This window comes from Colletes gigas, unplaced genomic scaffold, assembly GCF_013123115.1.
Source record: "Colletes gigas isolate AHSC1104 unplaced genomic scaffold, ASM1312311v1 Colletes_gigas_Sc00002, whole genome shotgun sequence".
NCBI classification, from domain to species: Eukaryota; Metazoa; Arthropoda; class Insecta; order Hymenoptera; family Colletidae; genus Colletes; species Colletes gigas.
The window spans coordinates 5385729-5403489 of NW_025106631.1; the positions used below are offsets into that span (position 1 = coordinate 5385729).

The 17761-nt window shown below is 34.0% G+C and overlaps 2 protein-coding genes across 2 annotated transcripts in view; both read left to right on the forward strand.

Annotated features, from left to right (window-relative positions):
• Positions 1-5351: 5351 nt before the first annotated feature.
• On the forward strand, positions 5352-7140 carry LOC122402099 (protein DPCD). The gene is made up of 4 exons (XM_043404638.1): positions 5352-5731; positions 6162-6364; positions 6736-6969; positions 7036-7140. The coding sequence occupies exons 1-4, from the start codon at positions 5668-5670 to the stop codon at positions 7138-7140; spliced, it is 606 nt and encodes a 201-aa protein (XP_043260573.1). The 5' UTR covers positions 5352-5667.
• A 358-nt stretch (positions 7141-7498) lies between these two features.
• Positions 7499-17761, forward strand: part of LOC122402029 (RNA/RNP complex-1-interacting phosphatase-like) — a 46162-nt gene continuing 35899 nt past the window's right edge. The window contains exons 1-2 of the mRNA XM_043404543.1: positions 7499-7628; positions 9232-9307. Coding sequence (XP_043260478.1) covers positions 7606-7628; positions 9232-9307 — 99 coding nt within the window. The 5' untranslated portion in view covers positions 7499-7605. The remainder of the gene's footprint in view (positions 7629-9231; positions 9308-17761) is intronic.

A 17761-nucleotide genomic window follows, 5' to 3' on the forward strand; every position in this document is an offset into this window, starting at 1 on the left:
TTTTTCTTTCAGCATACGTGAATTCTGCTTGTTAATTTTTCAGAGCTCGTGTATGCCCAATGTCGTATACGCTCCAAGCTTCATGAATATACACATACTTTGATCAAACTGGAATGACCACTTTCATTAGTATATTATAAGATAACTCGATGCAAGTGAAATAAAACGAAATACGATGCCAGTGAAAGAAATATCTTTTTATTGCTACTTTAACATTCATGTGATTTTAAAATATTCATAAACTATTACGACAGAAGTATAAGGATCTAATGCAACGTTAAATCTGCATTTAAAATGGAAATAAAATAAAAGGAACAATTAAAATGATAAAAGGCAAATGTCTGAGACGTGGAACGCAACATATTGTTCTATTAGCTATTGCATGCCCTGTACAGAAAACTACTCTGAGAAAAGTTAGCGTACTTCATTCAAGCAAAATTTAATAATAAATTGTAATATACAATGACGACGAATATGTAGTACGTAATATAAGTATGTGCATACGTTCATAGCAATGTATCGAACTGCTACACTATTGATAATAGTATTGATCAAAATATGAACAAACATAAAAAAAAAAAACACATATTTTTATAAAGTAAGAAATGAGTGAAGTTCAGGTATATCACATTTGCCTTTTTATGTATATATTAATGTAGTTAGTATAATTTTCTATAAATACTATATATATACGAATCGTATGTATTTATGTATATGCATATATATATAAAGTAATAATGAGATATATGTTATAATGTTAAAAAAAAACAAACAAAACAAGAAAATTGTTTATGCCGACAATTTATAATAGTCAACTCTTTATTAATATTTACGTACACAATTGTATTTATACTATTGGGTGTAGGCTGTCTTTACATCAGCGCTATCCAGCGTGGGGGTCTTTCGAGCGCCTACTTCCCATTCTAATCGCCCCCCTCTCCCCACATTACATTGTCACAGAAATCGCATGACCCTAAAAATGCTGCCATGTCAATCTAGCCGTCCTCAAACGTTAAACGAAAGAAATATAAGACAGAATTTGCTGAAAATAATAGTATTGGCTCATTTTTGCGTCGTGTGTCACGAGTGGTCGCTTTCCTAGTATCGCGCGATAACTTTGACAACCAATAAGGAAATGGAAGAACCCCACAGGGCTCGCGGACCCTGGTTTGGACAGCGCTGTTTTACATACTGTACTTAGCGAGTGGAGATCATATTGTTAAAGACTACTATAAAAAGAATAATTTATAATAACTCTGTTCGTGTACTGTACAAACGAACCACATTTATATGAATCTTTAATTCATCAGATTTTAAGATCTCCCATGTCATAAAATTTCTATATTGTATAAATAAAGCTGAATAAACCTTTGGGGAAAGTACTGAATGTACTTTGATATGATATATGTAGATGATACTTATCCATCCTCGCATAATTGCAGAAAATTAAAAGTTTCGCACAGTTTTTTGCCTGAGAAATCATTAAAACAATACTGCAAGCAATATTGAGTTACAGAATTCTATTGATACAAATGTAATATTTTTATTAGTATGGATAATTTTATTAACTGTGTTGTAAAGAATGACAAATGATAAAACTATATGGAAGTCCTTATTCTCAGCAATTGTATATAAAAATTAACTAAATATTCTGAGATCTATACTTTAAAATCTCACTTGATATGTAATTTTCACAGTAGAATTATTTAAAAGTTTTCTGCTTGACATAGAAAAAATATTATTGTTCTTTTTATCATATGTAAATGTAAGTAACATCCAGTGCATTCTTTTGGCCCAATTCTCTGGGACCTAGGGCCCCATTATCATTTCGGTGCCAACATTAATTACAGAAATTGTATACCTACCCCCTGTCGATTTTTCTTTAAAATTTGTTTTTCATTTTTAATAAATTTGTTTGATGCTTTAGGTAGGTATTCATAAACCCTACTACATCAATAAATTTCAGTGAAATACATTCACAATTGTAGGAGTTATGGTCGTTTGAAAATTGGATCATTTTTATGGGGGTTTTCTCATTTTATAGGGTTAAGGAACAATTTCTCCAACATTCTTAGAATTTCTAAATATTCTTCGCTAAAATACGCGTCGATTGCATTTTGAAACATTAAAATCCTCCAATCCGTTCAGAAGTTATAATATTTTAAACATTCGCATGAAATTTCCGGGGAATATTTGGCCATACATTATATTTTCGATTAGGAATTTTTTTCTCAAAAGTGCGTAGGATTTCGGGGGTATGTGTATACACAAAAAATAATTGTAATTAACGCCCATAACCAAAAATAATTTTTTCAAAATGATTTGAAATTTTTTAATTTCGTCGAAAAATTTCTGTACCTTCCTAAAAAATACTAGATGTTGTGGTACAAGCACCATCTGAAAAACTACAGACGAGTATAGTGACAAAGTAGTAATGAAAAATGACTCTCCATGCTCATCCGAAAATGAAGATGAAGAGCCATTTGTTGCAGCCTACTCTTGAGGCAATTTGTCAAGGCCTCTACGGGCACAAAGCCTTTTCTTTCTTTGGCGGTCCTGCCGAAGCCTGAAACTTAAGCCTAGGCTCGAGATTCCATGCAGTATACAGTCCGATAACGATTCTAGGAATCAGAAGTCTCGTGGAACTCGAGTTGGGCGAGCGTTTCGGGGAACTTACCACGACCGCGACTCTAAAGTCGCCGCACGGTAACAAGAACCGAAAGTACAACCAAAATAAACGGTACAATCCGTTTGGATCGGTTAACGTTTCGATTCTTCAGATCAAACTACAGGTACAAGACCTGTGACAGTCTTGCCCTGACCCTACCTACTTAAGGCTAGTGCACACATACCAGAAAGCTACCTACCTACCTAACGCTATATTTAAAAAATTCCAGAACGCATTCTCTCAAACAAACACTCCACGGTTCTCACACATAATGCCCGGGGCAAAAGAGCCTAAACTAGAGAGGATTCCCCGGGGTTCCTCCGACACCCGAACATTGCAAACAACTTTCACACTCTAAGGTACGTACCAAACCCTGAAATCAACTGACAAAGACTAATGACCATTGTGTATTTCTATTATAAATATTACATCATTTTCAAGTAAGAGAATCTTTGATAAAGTATACTATACAGTGTGTTCGTCCACCCCTGGGAAAAATTTTAATAGGAGATTCTAGAGACCAAAATAAGACAAAAATCAAGAATACCAGTTTGTTGATTGAGGCTTTGTTAAAAAGTTATTAACGTTTAAAGTTTCGCCTGCAGAACGGCAATCTGCGTACAACTGCGTGCGCATGATAGTGGTTTGAAAAAAGATCGCATGCGACTTACCAATCGTTGAGTATAATGAAGTAATACTGTCATGATGTTCAGTGGAAATCATTGGCAAAATCATCTGCATGGTCCTGCTGATTTCCAGGATGTAAGGAAGAGATCTAGATACTGTAAAGCACAAAAAAAATAATTATAATCTCTTGTTAAAATTATAGAGATTTTTAATTTAATATGAAAGTCTCTATTCAAAACTGAGGAAAGCTTCTTAATAAATTTAACAATTTTTAACCGAGGTTGCAAAATTTGAAAGCATACATATATTTATACTCACATTTTTTGTTCATAGAGCATCGCCCAATAGGTTCTCTTTGGTGATGCACTGACTCTAATACCGGTAACAAGTAATTTGAATTGTCAACAAAAACATTCTAAAAAATGTGAAAGAGTAAAGAAAAGAGAGTCCACATGCTCTGAAAGACATTTATGAATGCGCAATAAACACTGACTCTACCTCCGCGTATCCCTGAAATCGAAACGATAATCTACTAGAAGCTACTATGCTTCAAAAAACAAAAAACTATACTACGGAACAACCACTGATTCTACCGGCCGCTTTGCACGCGGTCATCAAAATTTCTGAAAAAAAAATTGAGGTATGAAATAATTGAATAATCACACAGACCTGTCTATTTATCGATTCAGTATTAAATTTAATCGATAAAAAGACAAAAATATGTAAATATATATAGGTACATACTCATTTGATATAATAAAGTTGATTTTACTAATGTTCGATTTGAAATTCCTTCCATTAGCGGTTTCCATGTATAATGGCGTCGATTGCATGCCGGTAGCGTTCCTTCCATTCGAATTGCAGCAACCAAAGTTCGTAATAGAAATAAAACATAAATTACGATTAAATGCATTAAAATAAATGTACCTATATCTTAATTAAGTATCAATTGGACATGATTATGTTCTATTAGATGGTGATATCGTTTAAGAATATCATAATTGATGTCGATAAGATATGAAAGAAAAGGCGCGCGAAGTTGATTAAACTTTTTTTACGATTCCGACTGAATTTGTAACAGATACATGTTAATATTAAACGAAAACGCCAACAGAGAGTGAAGGAGAGTACTAGTAACGATTAGAAACGTTTAGATGACAATAAGTAAAAAGTATGTACCTCATTAGACGCGAAAATGTCAATGCGTCTAACTGCACCACTTTCCACAAAAAGAATGGCGACCCCAAACGACAGTTAACCGTTGCGAAATAATTGGGGAGGGTAGGTGATCACATGGTCCATCATCTCGATTCTCGATATATATTTCCGAAGAAAAGGTTAAATCTTATATTGAAAATAACATTAATGATACATGTAAGAATTGCGACTGTAAAATAAATAGAGAAAAATACCAAGCACATAATTAATTACTTAATGATTTGTCACAATGCATGACATCTATCTTTCGATACATTCGATAGATTCGATAGTGTCTCTTAAAGATGAAATATCGATATATTGTATTATTCATAGATAACTCGGTCGATCAAAATACGAATATAATAATATATGAATATTTCTTATGCCTATATCTTGTGTGTTCTACAATATTTTTTTAAAGTAATTGTATTCTTACCATTGCTAATATTACTAAGCCAGGATCAGTAATCCGATACACTTGTTTTGAAAGCTCAGTCAGTCTGTGTTTACATCCTTAATCGCCGGCCGCTCGATTTCACCTTGAAACTGGGAAAAAAGACTTTTCTACGTTTGCTAGCTTTACCGATGTAAGTAGTTCAATTGACCACTGGTTTTTTTATCAAGTTGTACGTAAGCGGAGGGGTAATTTACTTGGTATCGGTCTGTCGTCTGGTAGAATTGATCGAGATTCGAAATCGTATGTCAGTTAACGCAAATCGGATTTCAATTGTTTCGAGAACAAGCAGGATAGACTCACATTTGCCCTCTTTCTCGAATTCCCGAAGCTGCCCGAAGCGTAGAAGCTGGTATCTAGTAATTTCCTCTGGGTTAGGTCTGTCGTCTGGTACATTGACACTGTACTGGTGTGAGAGGTACCGCTGATAAAGAAGCTATGGTTCTATCTATCGTAAAAAGTCATACAAATTTTGTTCAGAAAACAACTTTATATCTTCAATAGGTTTTAGGATAGTATTAGAGTAGAGACATTTGTGTAGAAAGTCTTAATCCTTAATCTTAAGTTATTATAGCGAAAAATTAGTGCTGAATTTCGGTGCTTAGCCGGTGCTTTCGTCTCGGTTACTTTACAAACGTGCAATTTGTTCAAAAACGTGATCAGAAATTGCAGATATTCCTTGTTAGTTGGCTAGTGTAGTTATTAAATTTATTTATCCATGGCGTCTAATCAGTGGTTGAATTTGATTAAAAGTGCTAAGAAAACAGCAATTATTCAAGATGGTAAATTAAAAATTTATTATCTGATTATTGATATTTAAGTTATTTTGTATTTATCTGTATTAAAATTCTATTTGAACAATAATTGAAAATGTAATATTATGAAATGAATACTTTTAACCTCTGAAATGTTTGATCAATAAGTAACTGTCATTTGAAATGTTTGCTTTACAAATATTAGTTTAATTATGTATTTTATGTAGGTAAGTGATAAATAATGCATTACTAAATGTGTCATTTAACGATGCACGTAATTACATTTCTAATGTGTTTGCATTTAATTTATAACTTACTAAAATCTGTATTTCATTGTTTATTGCATACATTTTAATTATGAAATATTGGTAAATAAATGTTTAATATTCTATAATTTATAACAATGTAAAGCTATCATATGTATTTCTCGATACCAATATCTTTGTGATCTGTTTAGGAAAAAGAAAAATTCATTTTTTAATGGAAGATGACAGGGAAATGGTAGAAGAATATCATATAGAAACTAATGTGTTACTTCGAAGAGCTTGGAAAGAAACAGGTAAACTTGGTCAAAATGTAGGCTGGAACATAGAAATTGGAGATCCTGAACCTACACAAAATAATATTGAAATTTGTGGAATTCAGGAAAGTTCAAGTAATGTACGTAAAGTTTATTTTATTATTTTCATAAGATAGGTGTTAAACAACCTTAATATTTCTTTTCATAAATTGTTCTGTTTAACATCAATTAATTATTAAAATTGACTACATATCGAATGTACCACACAAGCAGAAGATTTATTATATATTTAACCTTTTGTATCCTAATTTATCTATACGTCAAATAATCAGTAACTTCTAATTGCTTTTAGTCAATGTTATGCATATTAAAACAAAACTAGGGTAGAAAATAAAGGAATTTGTTAGGCATATTTAGGCCGGGGGCATAAAAACTCGTGTGTCCCCGGCCTTATAGTACAAAAGATTAAAACTTTTGAGTATGATTAATGATAATCATATACATTCTCTAGCCATTTATTACTAGAAGGATAACAAAAACTTCACTTGAATGGCGCATAAGAAATTTACCATATCCACAAAATGTATATTCAGTAACGGCAGAGGATGATGGAACAATAACTGTTCGTACAAGTAATAAAAAATATTTTAAAAAGATAAGAGTTCCAGATTTAGAACGGGTCGGAGTAAAACCGGAACAAGACAGAATATCTTTTACACATCAACACAATACCTTAATTATTACGGTATGGAAAACATTTAGATTTCGTCTTACTGTTCATGCATAAATTCTATGTTTATTTATTTTATAGTACAAAAAGCCACCTGCGCTTTTGGAATTAGAGAAAAAAGTGTTGAATGAGATCTTTCAACTGAAAGCAAGAAAAGATGGTGACGTACAGTGTCCAACAAGTTAATAAAAACCTTCGATTTTTAAAACTTTTTCGTTTTTCGTTCAGCCCATTTGTCACGTTTACGAAATTCATATAAAAAAATATACATTCGTATAATGAATGAAAGATTAGAACATTTAAACCAACCCTGCGACGTATTATTTCGCAGAAACCGTCTTGCGTACGTATTTGACAATTTTATTTAAAAATATTGCAACAGTTTTTGTGCTTATAAATAATTACTTAAATAAATAAATATATTTTAGTTCGTATTTTACGTTGAATACGTTTGAAATGATCGATAAAAAGCAAGAGGATAATTTGTTAATAAAGAGGTGATGCGCGCGAAAATCGAAAGATCGATCGATCGTTCTGCGTCGCGCTAATATCGACTGCATCCGCTACTGCGTATGTGTGCTGTGTTAGTGGTTTGCATTTTGATGTTACGCTTTTAAGTTCTTAAAAAAAATACTTGAACAAACGACGAATATGCCGAAGTCTATACCCGAGAGGTAAGTATTAATTAGCTTTTACTTTATATAGCACCGCTAGGTTTGTTCAGACATTCGAAGTTATTTATTGGTCTTAATCTAAGGTCACATTGTAAAGAGGTTATGTTGTGCCGACTTTTTTGAATATTTTCATTTCTTCGCTAGGCTGAGGTCGTAGAATAGATCTGTTTAATTATGAATCGAAAAGTTATTATAGAAATTCAATTTTATGTGTCTCATATAACAGTAATTAATAATAAATATATAATATATCTAAACGTATTTTTGACTTGGGTTAGCATGGTGACTAACTTATTGGTTGAAAAGCATATGCTTTTCATAGATAGAGTCATTAATAGAGGGTGCTATTTTATTCGAACGAAATAGCACATGTATACAAATCAAATATTTTTATTTGAAACTACGAATCCTTATCAATTGTTCCAAAGCAAAGTATTTTGTAAACAATATTGCCACTGTCAAATTTTCAAATTTCTTCGAGTTTTGTTTGTTGAAATTAACCCTAAAATGAAATTCGAGTAAGCTATCATTATAGTTATATATACTCCTTTCTTTCTCTTTTTGCTTTTGTTTGTCCTTACCTGTTGCATCTACCTGCTGACATAATAACATACATGTACAGTACCGGACAAAAATATAACTTGATTATAATCATTTCTTGAGGATGATAAATTTCTTTAGTATTTTTTTTATGAATCAATGAAAACTATGGGTCTTTTGAAACATTATTTTCTTCTCTACAAAGTGATATAGAAATAGTTCAAAATTAAGCGAGAATAAGGAAGTTATTGATATACAAATTAAACCAAGAGCGAATAGAACATCTTCCTTTTCTTGATGGTTACACATTTCTAAATGGGTGTTAAATTCTCATAGTCGTAAAAGAATGGTATAAGCGAAGCGTATTGCACCAGCAGTTAGTACTACGCAAATATTTCAAGTAGGACGGTACAACATCTCTTTATGAAAACATTGTAGCACATAAAGATAGTATTAGTTTTGTAAGACGTCCAGTAAATATAAAATTTAATCCTAAATAAATAATAGGTTTCATAAAACATGGAGATAGTAATGGTATGATACAGGAATGTTTCGCTTTTGATACAATAGAGCCTCTTTATTGAATTTAATCAAGTCAAATAAAATGTAAATAGATTGTGGAAGAAATAATTTTTCCACGTATATAATATGTTAAAAGATTAGTTCTTTAGGCAGGATAATGATCCTAAACGTAAAGCAAAGAGCGTCCTGAAATAGTTTGAGGGCAATCAATCATTGTATTTGAATCTAATTGAGCACATATAGGGTGAAATTAAAATAAGACTAAGAGGAACAATTTGAACAAATTGTTTTCCTGTTTATATTTTTTTTTAAATAATATACTCATAAACTATATAGAATTGTTACAGTTTTGCCCAACAGAATTCTCATATCTTTTACAAATTTTATTTTCAATTCTTTTTAGACCGTATACAATTTTACAGAGAAGAAAATTACGTTTCAGAATGTCTCATTGTTTAATGTAGAAAATAGTAAAGGAATTGAATTTCATATTAATTTTAATAATTGTTTTGTTTGACATTATTGTTCTTTTATACTTTAGGTGGTTGGAATACAAACCTTTCGGAAAAACTATAAGTGGCACAAAAATTCTACCGTTCAAAGTACCGCTGAAAGAGGTGAGTAATATTTATAAACCAGCAAATAGTTCCGTTTTAAAATTAGAAATACATCTCTCGTAGTCTTTTCGCGCATTTGTGTATCGTTCACGAAGGATTCTCTTCGTTCGTGATTTTTGCGTGGCGACAATTAGAGATCTCTAGAAACTCGAAATCTCGGCTACCTGAAAGTATCTAGCTACATAAATCAGTCGCAAACAAACCGTCGTGACGAGCAGACGTGTCCTCTGAGTTCTGTAAGTATTGAAACGACGATTAAGGACATTTGTATTCATTATTGCTAAGACCGTAAACAAAGAGCGTACGGCCGGTATCCCAATAGCACCACTGGCATAAACTCTGAGTATAGGAGTTATTCAGGTGAAATACGGAATACTAATGTTACATATAATCAATCGAGTTGTCGTAATAAAGACAAACTAGTAATTATAACAAATGAAACACATTGAGGAGGAGCCTTATCTTTGAAATTAAGGATTAAACATTCAGTTTTGTTTCAAGAATTAACACTAAATATAAAGCTTCAGTAGTGTTTTTTTTTACTACAATAAATGCGCGTTAATTGTTAAAAATAAAACATTCTAACGGTGAAATGTCCTTTATTCCATTGTTTTTTAATTTTGAGAGGTGCAAAGTAGTGCTCATTGTCGGCTACTTATAATTTTATTTGTGCTTTCAAATATTTTTCTACTATTTTTTTGTTGTTGCAAACTATTTTATTAAATTCTTGAAACTAATCTGGCGTAACAAGTCTGCTTGTATATTTGCAATTAGCAAGAAGTTCTGTTGGGATTTTCAATATGTTTCAATCGAGGAAAAAAATACATGATGTTAGGAAAAATGATAAATTGAGAACTTGTAATTGGATCAAATAAAACAGCTGGTTTTTTGTGCATAAATAAAATTCATAATAAATAAATCGAGCGTGCTGTTTTATCGTTTTGATTGTAGACAACTAGTGTTGCCAATTGAAACTTTAGTCCAACGTAAGCGGTGATCTAATTAAGATATATATATTGTTAGAACAATTGTCAGGCTATCTAATCCAGAGAGGGTGGATATCGTTCTCAAATCGCGACGTTTCTGAAACTGTTACTTTCGAAGATACAGCCGCTGTCTTCGGAGTTGCGTTACTGTTCTTTCTTTTTTCCCTCCGCGGTCTTGCAGTAAATCAAGGATCCTCTTTGCGGGGGTCGTAGTGGCCTCGAAGACGAGATAAGATCGCATCGAATTCCAGAAATGGAGGGTACAGTGCCATACGCGTCGGTGCATCTCGCGCGAGTTAGGTATGGGCCACCGTGAAGTCGATGCAAGCCAGTGGTATAGAATCAATTTTTACAGTACCCTTCTGTCGTTTAGTACAACATTCGTTAATAATCTCTCGTAAAATATTATTATTGCTAACGACTTACAGAAAACAGCGTCAGAATTAATTTAAAACGCTCGAGTAATATTTGTGTAACAATATTATTACGTCATTAAAACATTTTTGGGCTTCAACGTTCATGAAAGCCTCGACCACAATCAGCGAACTGTATTTATTAGGTTGAAAAGTATGTAATTTTCTGATAGTAGGAAATATTCAACAATGAATTTTCCTTTCCAACTTACAACTATTTCCATCTTTCGATCAGTTTTATAATTTTTCATTCGTAAAAATTCCTCTGTTTCGTAAAGAACTCGTAAAGAACTTTGTCCATTAATGGAATTTTATAGAGTCAAACAGATGGTGAAAATTGTTTATTTTAAACAAAAATACTACTTCGATTTTACTAGTCGGCATAATATGTTGAAAACGTTCCTATTGGACGTCCAGTTGTAAAATTATGTCAGAATTATAAAAGAAATCCAGTATCTTCGGTACAGTACTCGGTTAAATGTTGTGTTTTTAAGATTCGAATTAAAGTTGCGTTTTAGAGCGTCTGAGGACATCGATTATACACAAAATTTTTGGTCAACCCGATGATTAGAACTTTCTTTTTTCGAACGAACGAAGTCTATGAAAATAGTTGTGGAATGGAAATTTCACTGGTTAAAAGTTGGTTCTATACCACTGCGACACTACGGATGAGAAGGTCCATTTATCCATCGGCGCTCTTGGTAACGGTAAGGTAAGAAAGGCATCTCCGATGAGATCTCGTATCGGTCCAAGCCAAATTGCTGTATTGTTGCATGTCCTGACTCCAGCGTAGATATAAACAAGTTTGATGTATGCACACACTTTTGTCCGACACAGGGCGGCAGCGCTTTTTGGATTGTGCATACCACGGCCAATTGTTTGGTTAGTAAGTAGCTAAGAAAAGTCCGACCATATGCTCCCATGCTGGTTGCCGCTGAGTGATGTATCGCAGACGTGCTGTGATCCGATGGCTTTCACAAGAGTCTTTCGATTTTACGGGCACACGAGCATAATGATATCTTTCTCCCCTTTCTATCCCTCTCCTTTTTCAATTTTTTCGTCACTATGATCGTATGAAACGCTAAACTGCATCGGCAGTGCAGTTCAATCGAAAAAGAAACTCTGTTGCTCTTCAGCAGACAATATTATCGATTGTAACAATTCCCTCAACAGTGTTGTACATTCAGAATAAATACTCGAGAAACAAGTACAATGGATTAGGAGTTCAAGCATATATTATTAATTTTCGAAAATGAATTTATTAATTGTGGAACTTGTACATAACTTGAAGAGGAATTTCGTGAACTAAATATTGGCAATTCAATAGTTATAATAGAATTTTTAAATTAAACAGTGAAAGTTTTAGTTTCGACAATGTTAAGAATTCGCGATGAATGAAAAAAGAAAATAATTAATTGGGAATTTAAGCATATGCAGACATTATTTCGTAAATTTTTCGAAACGAGTTGATTAATCGTGAACTTTGTTTGTAACTTAAAGAGGAATTCCATGAATTGAATATTGGCAATTTGATAGTTATAGTATTTAAATGAAACGGTGATTTCGTTTTCGTGGTATCATTGATCAATGGCTCGTAGATCAAGACGTAAGCAACGACATCAACGGAACATGAATCGGAAATATTAACATGAGAAACAGTGTTTCAGGGGCGCTGTAAGAAAATGAGTTATGAGATAGTTTCTATGGATATTCGTGGTGACTGTTTGAATGTTTATGACCGAGGATGCTATTTTGTGTATCGCGTTTGAAGAACCAATCTCCCATGTCTAATATCTTAACGTTATCGAATAGCGGTTACATGTGTAACTTTTGATAGTAACGGACCAGTCTGTATGAGAAATAATTGCATTGTTATTATCGTTATTGTAATTTGTGGAGGACCCAATTCAAATGTTATGATTAGACTGCGGATGTTTGTGTATTTATAGGAAATTTTAATTCCTGAAAATTTATAAAATGCACTTTATATGCAAAAATAGAAGAGATACTCAAAGTAAGATATGAATTATTATATTTAGCGGTTGAGACAACCCTCTGCTCATATTTCCTTAATTCTATTAATAAAAATATGAATTTGCATAAAGATCCACAATCCAATTATGAACGTGTGTTCTAAATTAGAGAATTAGTTAATTTATATCGTGAATAACACCGAGTTCTAAATTAGAGAATTAGTTAATTCATATCGTTACGCGAATCAGATTCAACATAAATTGCTGAAGAATAATATTCATGATTTCTATAATTTCAAGCATGAAATCTTGAAATCCGTCAAAATGGTGGTTAAAGTGTTAAATCTTTCTGCGCCCACAGCAGATTCTCTCTGAGACGCGACACTTATCGACGAGAGTAACCGAAATTGAATCATTCTTATCCCATTCTCGATCCTCGAGTTTCAAATATTGTTATTGAAGTTTTCATTCGTATGTTCGACGAATTCACCGATACATCTAGTCGATAAAGTATGTGTCTTAGGGTGAAATTCTGAGCTTAGAGTTCTCATCTGTTTGAATTGATTTGGTCGATCTCAGATATCATTTCTATCAAATTTGTTTCATTAATCTCTTCTTCCGATAGTAGTTCTTTGATTCTTCAGGACCCATATCATTTAAATCTCCCAGAAGCGTAGGAAGTTTTAGTATCGCTTCGATTCTAATTTCTACTGGATTACGGTGGAACTGATTGTGGCCATAAATTTTTCCAACAGGCATTCAATGTTTATATCCCTGATAAATGAAAATATCTAGAGTTTTATTCACAACCCGTTCCAAAGACTGCCAGATATAATAACATTTTAACGTATCTATGATTCCCTGATCCAATGGTTGAAGCAACGTCGTATTCGATAGCACGTATGCTTGCTCACACGTGTGTTTGCGTTTAAAAAATTGAGACGTCTCGTATAGGGGATACCCGTATTACGATCTTAACGTTAGGTTCAATTATTCGTTCCGCGTTTCATATAGCGGACCGCAACGCGGCACTAATGGTATTTCTGATGAAATTTGAAGGATGATCGTATCGCCGGTCCGTTTAATTCAGCCCCCGAGGGGTAAATCTCGGGAGACTGGAGGGTAAAAATGGTGGTATCAACAGTCCACAAATGTTCATGTCAAAATCGGCGTGAGCAATTCCATGCGCCGTTGGTGGCGAACAGCACCGCTATTCCCGTTTATCTTGGGTCATTTAATTTCCGCCTAACTCTCAACCAACCGGTTTTTCTTGTCTACCGTGGTCGGCCGGTACACCGGACAGTTGCAAATAAGTTCGAAACCTTTTTTGGGTGGATTGGCCGCTATACATATACGCGCATGCATACGCAAAATAGGAGGGTGGCCGGCTAATTGATTCTGGCGTCGCGGGCATTACATAAAACAAGTCGAAGCGAGGGGCCAGGAATTGGACTTGGGTTGATTGGGCCCGTTGTGGCGGCCGCGGGGGGTCACTCGTTAATAGGGCCTTCGAATGCCCGCGCCAGCACCCATTCCCGGGTTGCTTCTCCTGCGCCTGTGGAACGCACGACGGACCGCTTTTTCATCTTCTTCTATAAGAACGTGTAACAAATATCGGCTCACACGAAACGTGATACCGTCTTCGCCGACACGCCGTACACTTTCTACCTTTTCCCCTTTCTTTTCTTCTTTTTATTGGTATAGCGGCGGTCTCGATGAATTTAAGACAATACTCCCTGGTCACATATACATTGTAAAAGATTGCGCTTTAAAGTTGATTTTAATTTTGGATTGAATTTCGCCTGCGTGTAATTTGGTACCGAATCGGCGGCTTGTGAACCTCCGGGGCACCTTTGGGGCCCCGTATCCTTTACGCAATTCCTGTATTAATAGCGCGATTAGCGCAGCATTTAGCTTTTTCAGGCAAGTCTTGGTTCTTTTGCACGCTTGCTCGAATTTTTCCAAGCTAATTGTTCTGTTTATGTATTTTTTCAAATCTCAAGGGATTCACTTCTCTCGCGTTGATCGGAGAACTCTGTTTTCTTATATAAACTCGTTTAGTTGTAAAAGAGCATCTTCGTTAAAGAATTAAAAAAATTAATTTTCAAGATGTTAAGAAAATAAATCTAGATAGAACTCTATGACAGATATGTGTGTATGCTAATTTCCAGTTGTCTGAAAACAAAGTTTCGTTTTTGTGGACAATTTGGGGGGTTTGGTCTGGCATTCAACGTGTTCTCGTGCTCTCAGAGGGTTCTTGTTGAGGAAAGATGGAATAAAGCATCGTTTATATAAACCTCTTTCTACTTACATTTTTATGGCTTGGTCGTAATCATTTTCACACCCTTGTAGCTGTCGTAACATTAAAATTAAATGATTACTGACAGTCTTTATCCAATTTTGTTATTGATCACGATCATATTATAGTACTCGTTAATAGGAGAAAATTCAGGAGTCAGATTCGTGGTCCATATTACAGGTCAATAATAGCATAAATATCACAAGATCCAACTCATAGTAAACCTGATTGCAACCTTTATTGTTGCTCAATGTCTCGATGTCTTTTAAAAGAATTAATTTTTGAAAGCTTCTTGCAATTGTTCTGTTTGTTTCTTGTTGTTTACTATAGGCAGATTTAATTCAGTACTCGAGTTTAGCACACATAATCTCAAATTAAATCGTGGGTCAAGGGGTTAAAAAAATTTTTTCGTCTATATTTTATGAAACACGTAGATACATTTATCTGATTTTATTGAACACTTAATTGCACAGTAATACAGTAGAAAATAAATGAGAATCAACTAAGCAGATAATAATTATATTTAATTTACATAAACGTATCGACAATAAATGTTCTAGGATAAACAAAGATGGTAGCTCAAATTCTTCGTAATACTCTTCGTGTAGTTTTATTTTTTTTACTAAATAAACGATAACGTACAATCCTATAAAACATGTTCGAGATAAGAGAAATTAAACTTATCTTAAATTTATTGTACTTCTAACGTACGTATTTATATATTTTTCCAAACGGTCCACGGTGGAGTCAAACGCGAATTTAGCTAATAAAAATTTCGTTTACGGAGAAACATTCTGGTTTATTCTTGAAAAATGTGGAATGACTGACACGTGGGAAGAGGAGAATCAGATAAGGGTATCTTATCATTCCATGTATTTCGGTCGAATGCCAGGTTTTTCTTCGAGATCGTGGAGCAAATTGTGCACGTTGAAACAGAATATTAATTCTTCGTTTCGGTTCAGGTTATAATCCACTCGAGGATGGATAGGCTGTCTTCGTGGGTGATATAATATATTGTATTTCAACTACTGGAAATTCTCGGCATTCAGATCGCTATCGCGTTAACGTCTCGGTTACGCTCAGGCTAAACCACCCTTGTTGTTTCCACGCGGTCAGAAGTTTTACAAATCAGAGTTATTTGTGCGTGTTTGTTGTTTCGGTTCGTTAGAAATTTTTTAAATTTGTATTTCTAACTTTCAAACTGATTTTTCTTTGCAAAATCGTGCTCTTTAAGCTCTGTGTGTTTGTAAACAAGATCAGGAAAGCGATACTAACGCTATTATCTTATGCAATCAGAGAAGTACTATTTTTAATAAAAAATAAAGTTGTTTCAATTCGTTTGAATGAATAAAAGTCGGCATAAAATTATGATTCAACAATTTTGCACTTTTTCTCGTTAATTTTTATGATTTTCTATACCTTGAACAGAGTTTCTTTATTGGTTTGGTTTTGCTTCATGTTCATGTACGATTTCATAATTTTTAACCTACACTTTCACCGAGCAACCCTTATCGCTAATGCCAACAGCAATAAAGTGAAATAAAAACAAAAATTAGTCGCACGAAATGAAAAACGGAAGAAACTCGTTGGACGACCCAAGTGCATTGCACGAATATCATCGATATTAAATCGTCGCGAATATTTACAATGTCACTTTTGCACGTAGCGACGATTTGTTTGATTAATAATACACGTTTCAATAATTTGATAACTTTATGCGGCTCGCGGCTCGTTCACATTTGAGACCGGCCATCGGTCGCGTAAAAATCGAGAAACATCGGAATCTTCGAAATTACGCGTCGAAAACGTCGGATTAATTTGTTGGGCACACCAAAACCATCATTCATCGCTGCCATACGCGATATTTTGCTAGCACATGTCGCACATGACTGCAAACATTTTCTCAGATATGATTTATGAACAAGTCCCTGGCAAACTTCGTAGTGTGGAATGTATTCGTGTCATGGTCCAGACCTTATGTCCCTCTAACTTTTTAGTTTTCGTTTCCTCCTTTTTTTTCTGCAAACTGTTAAGTAACGGTCCACGGTGATGGTAATCGGTTTGTTGACTGTCGGAAATAATAAACGGCGGCATTGTACCTTGTCGCAGACGTTAATCTCGCGAGCAAACACTCGATTTCACGGTGGATGTCTTATGGCTCCGCGCAACTTTTATGCCAAACTTATGAAATCTGAACGTTGCGTTATTTAGAACGTTCGAAGCTAATGGCAACTATCAAACGGCAATTACTAAAGACGTTGCGTATTCAATCTCTCGACAGCAGATTCTTTAGAAACTCGTCGTCGTAGCGATTTTTACGCTTTAACAGTTCTTTGTGCTCCCTAAATGTTCCATGAAAACGTTTCAACGTTCAAAATGAAATTTTTAAGTCGAGGACTCTTTTAATAAGACTTGTTTCGAAAAATTATTGCGATTACTGCTTCGAATGATCGATCGTTGTCGTTATGTATCGAAGGTTGGCGAGAGGCAATATAAGTAATACGACATAAACATAGTTAATGGATGAAATCATTAAAGTTACAAATTATTTAGTTTATTGATCATATGGCGACCGGAACTATGATTTATCGAACTGAAAATTCGTTCAAGTATTTGCAACTTTGTCACTTTCTTAATTTCCTAATACTCCTCGTATATTTCGTGATTAAAATTTAATAAATTTTGAAACAGTATAACCCAAAGAATTATCCATGAATTATAACATGAGTTTACTCTTTTACCGTTGTTTTTTCGTTTTGGAGTATTTGTTATTGTAAATATGA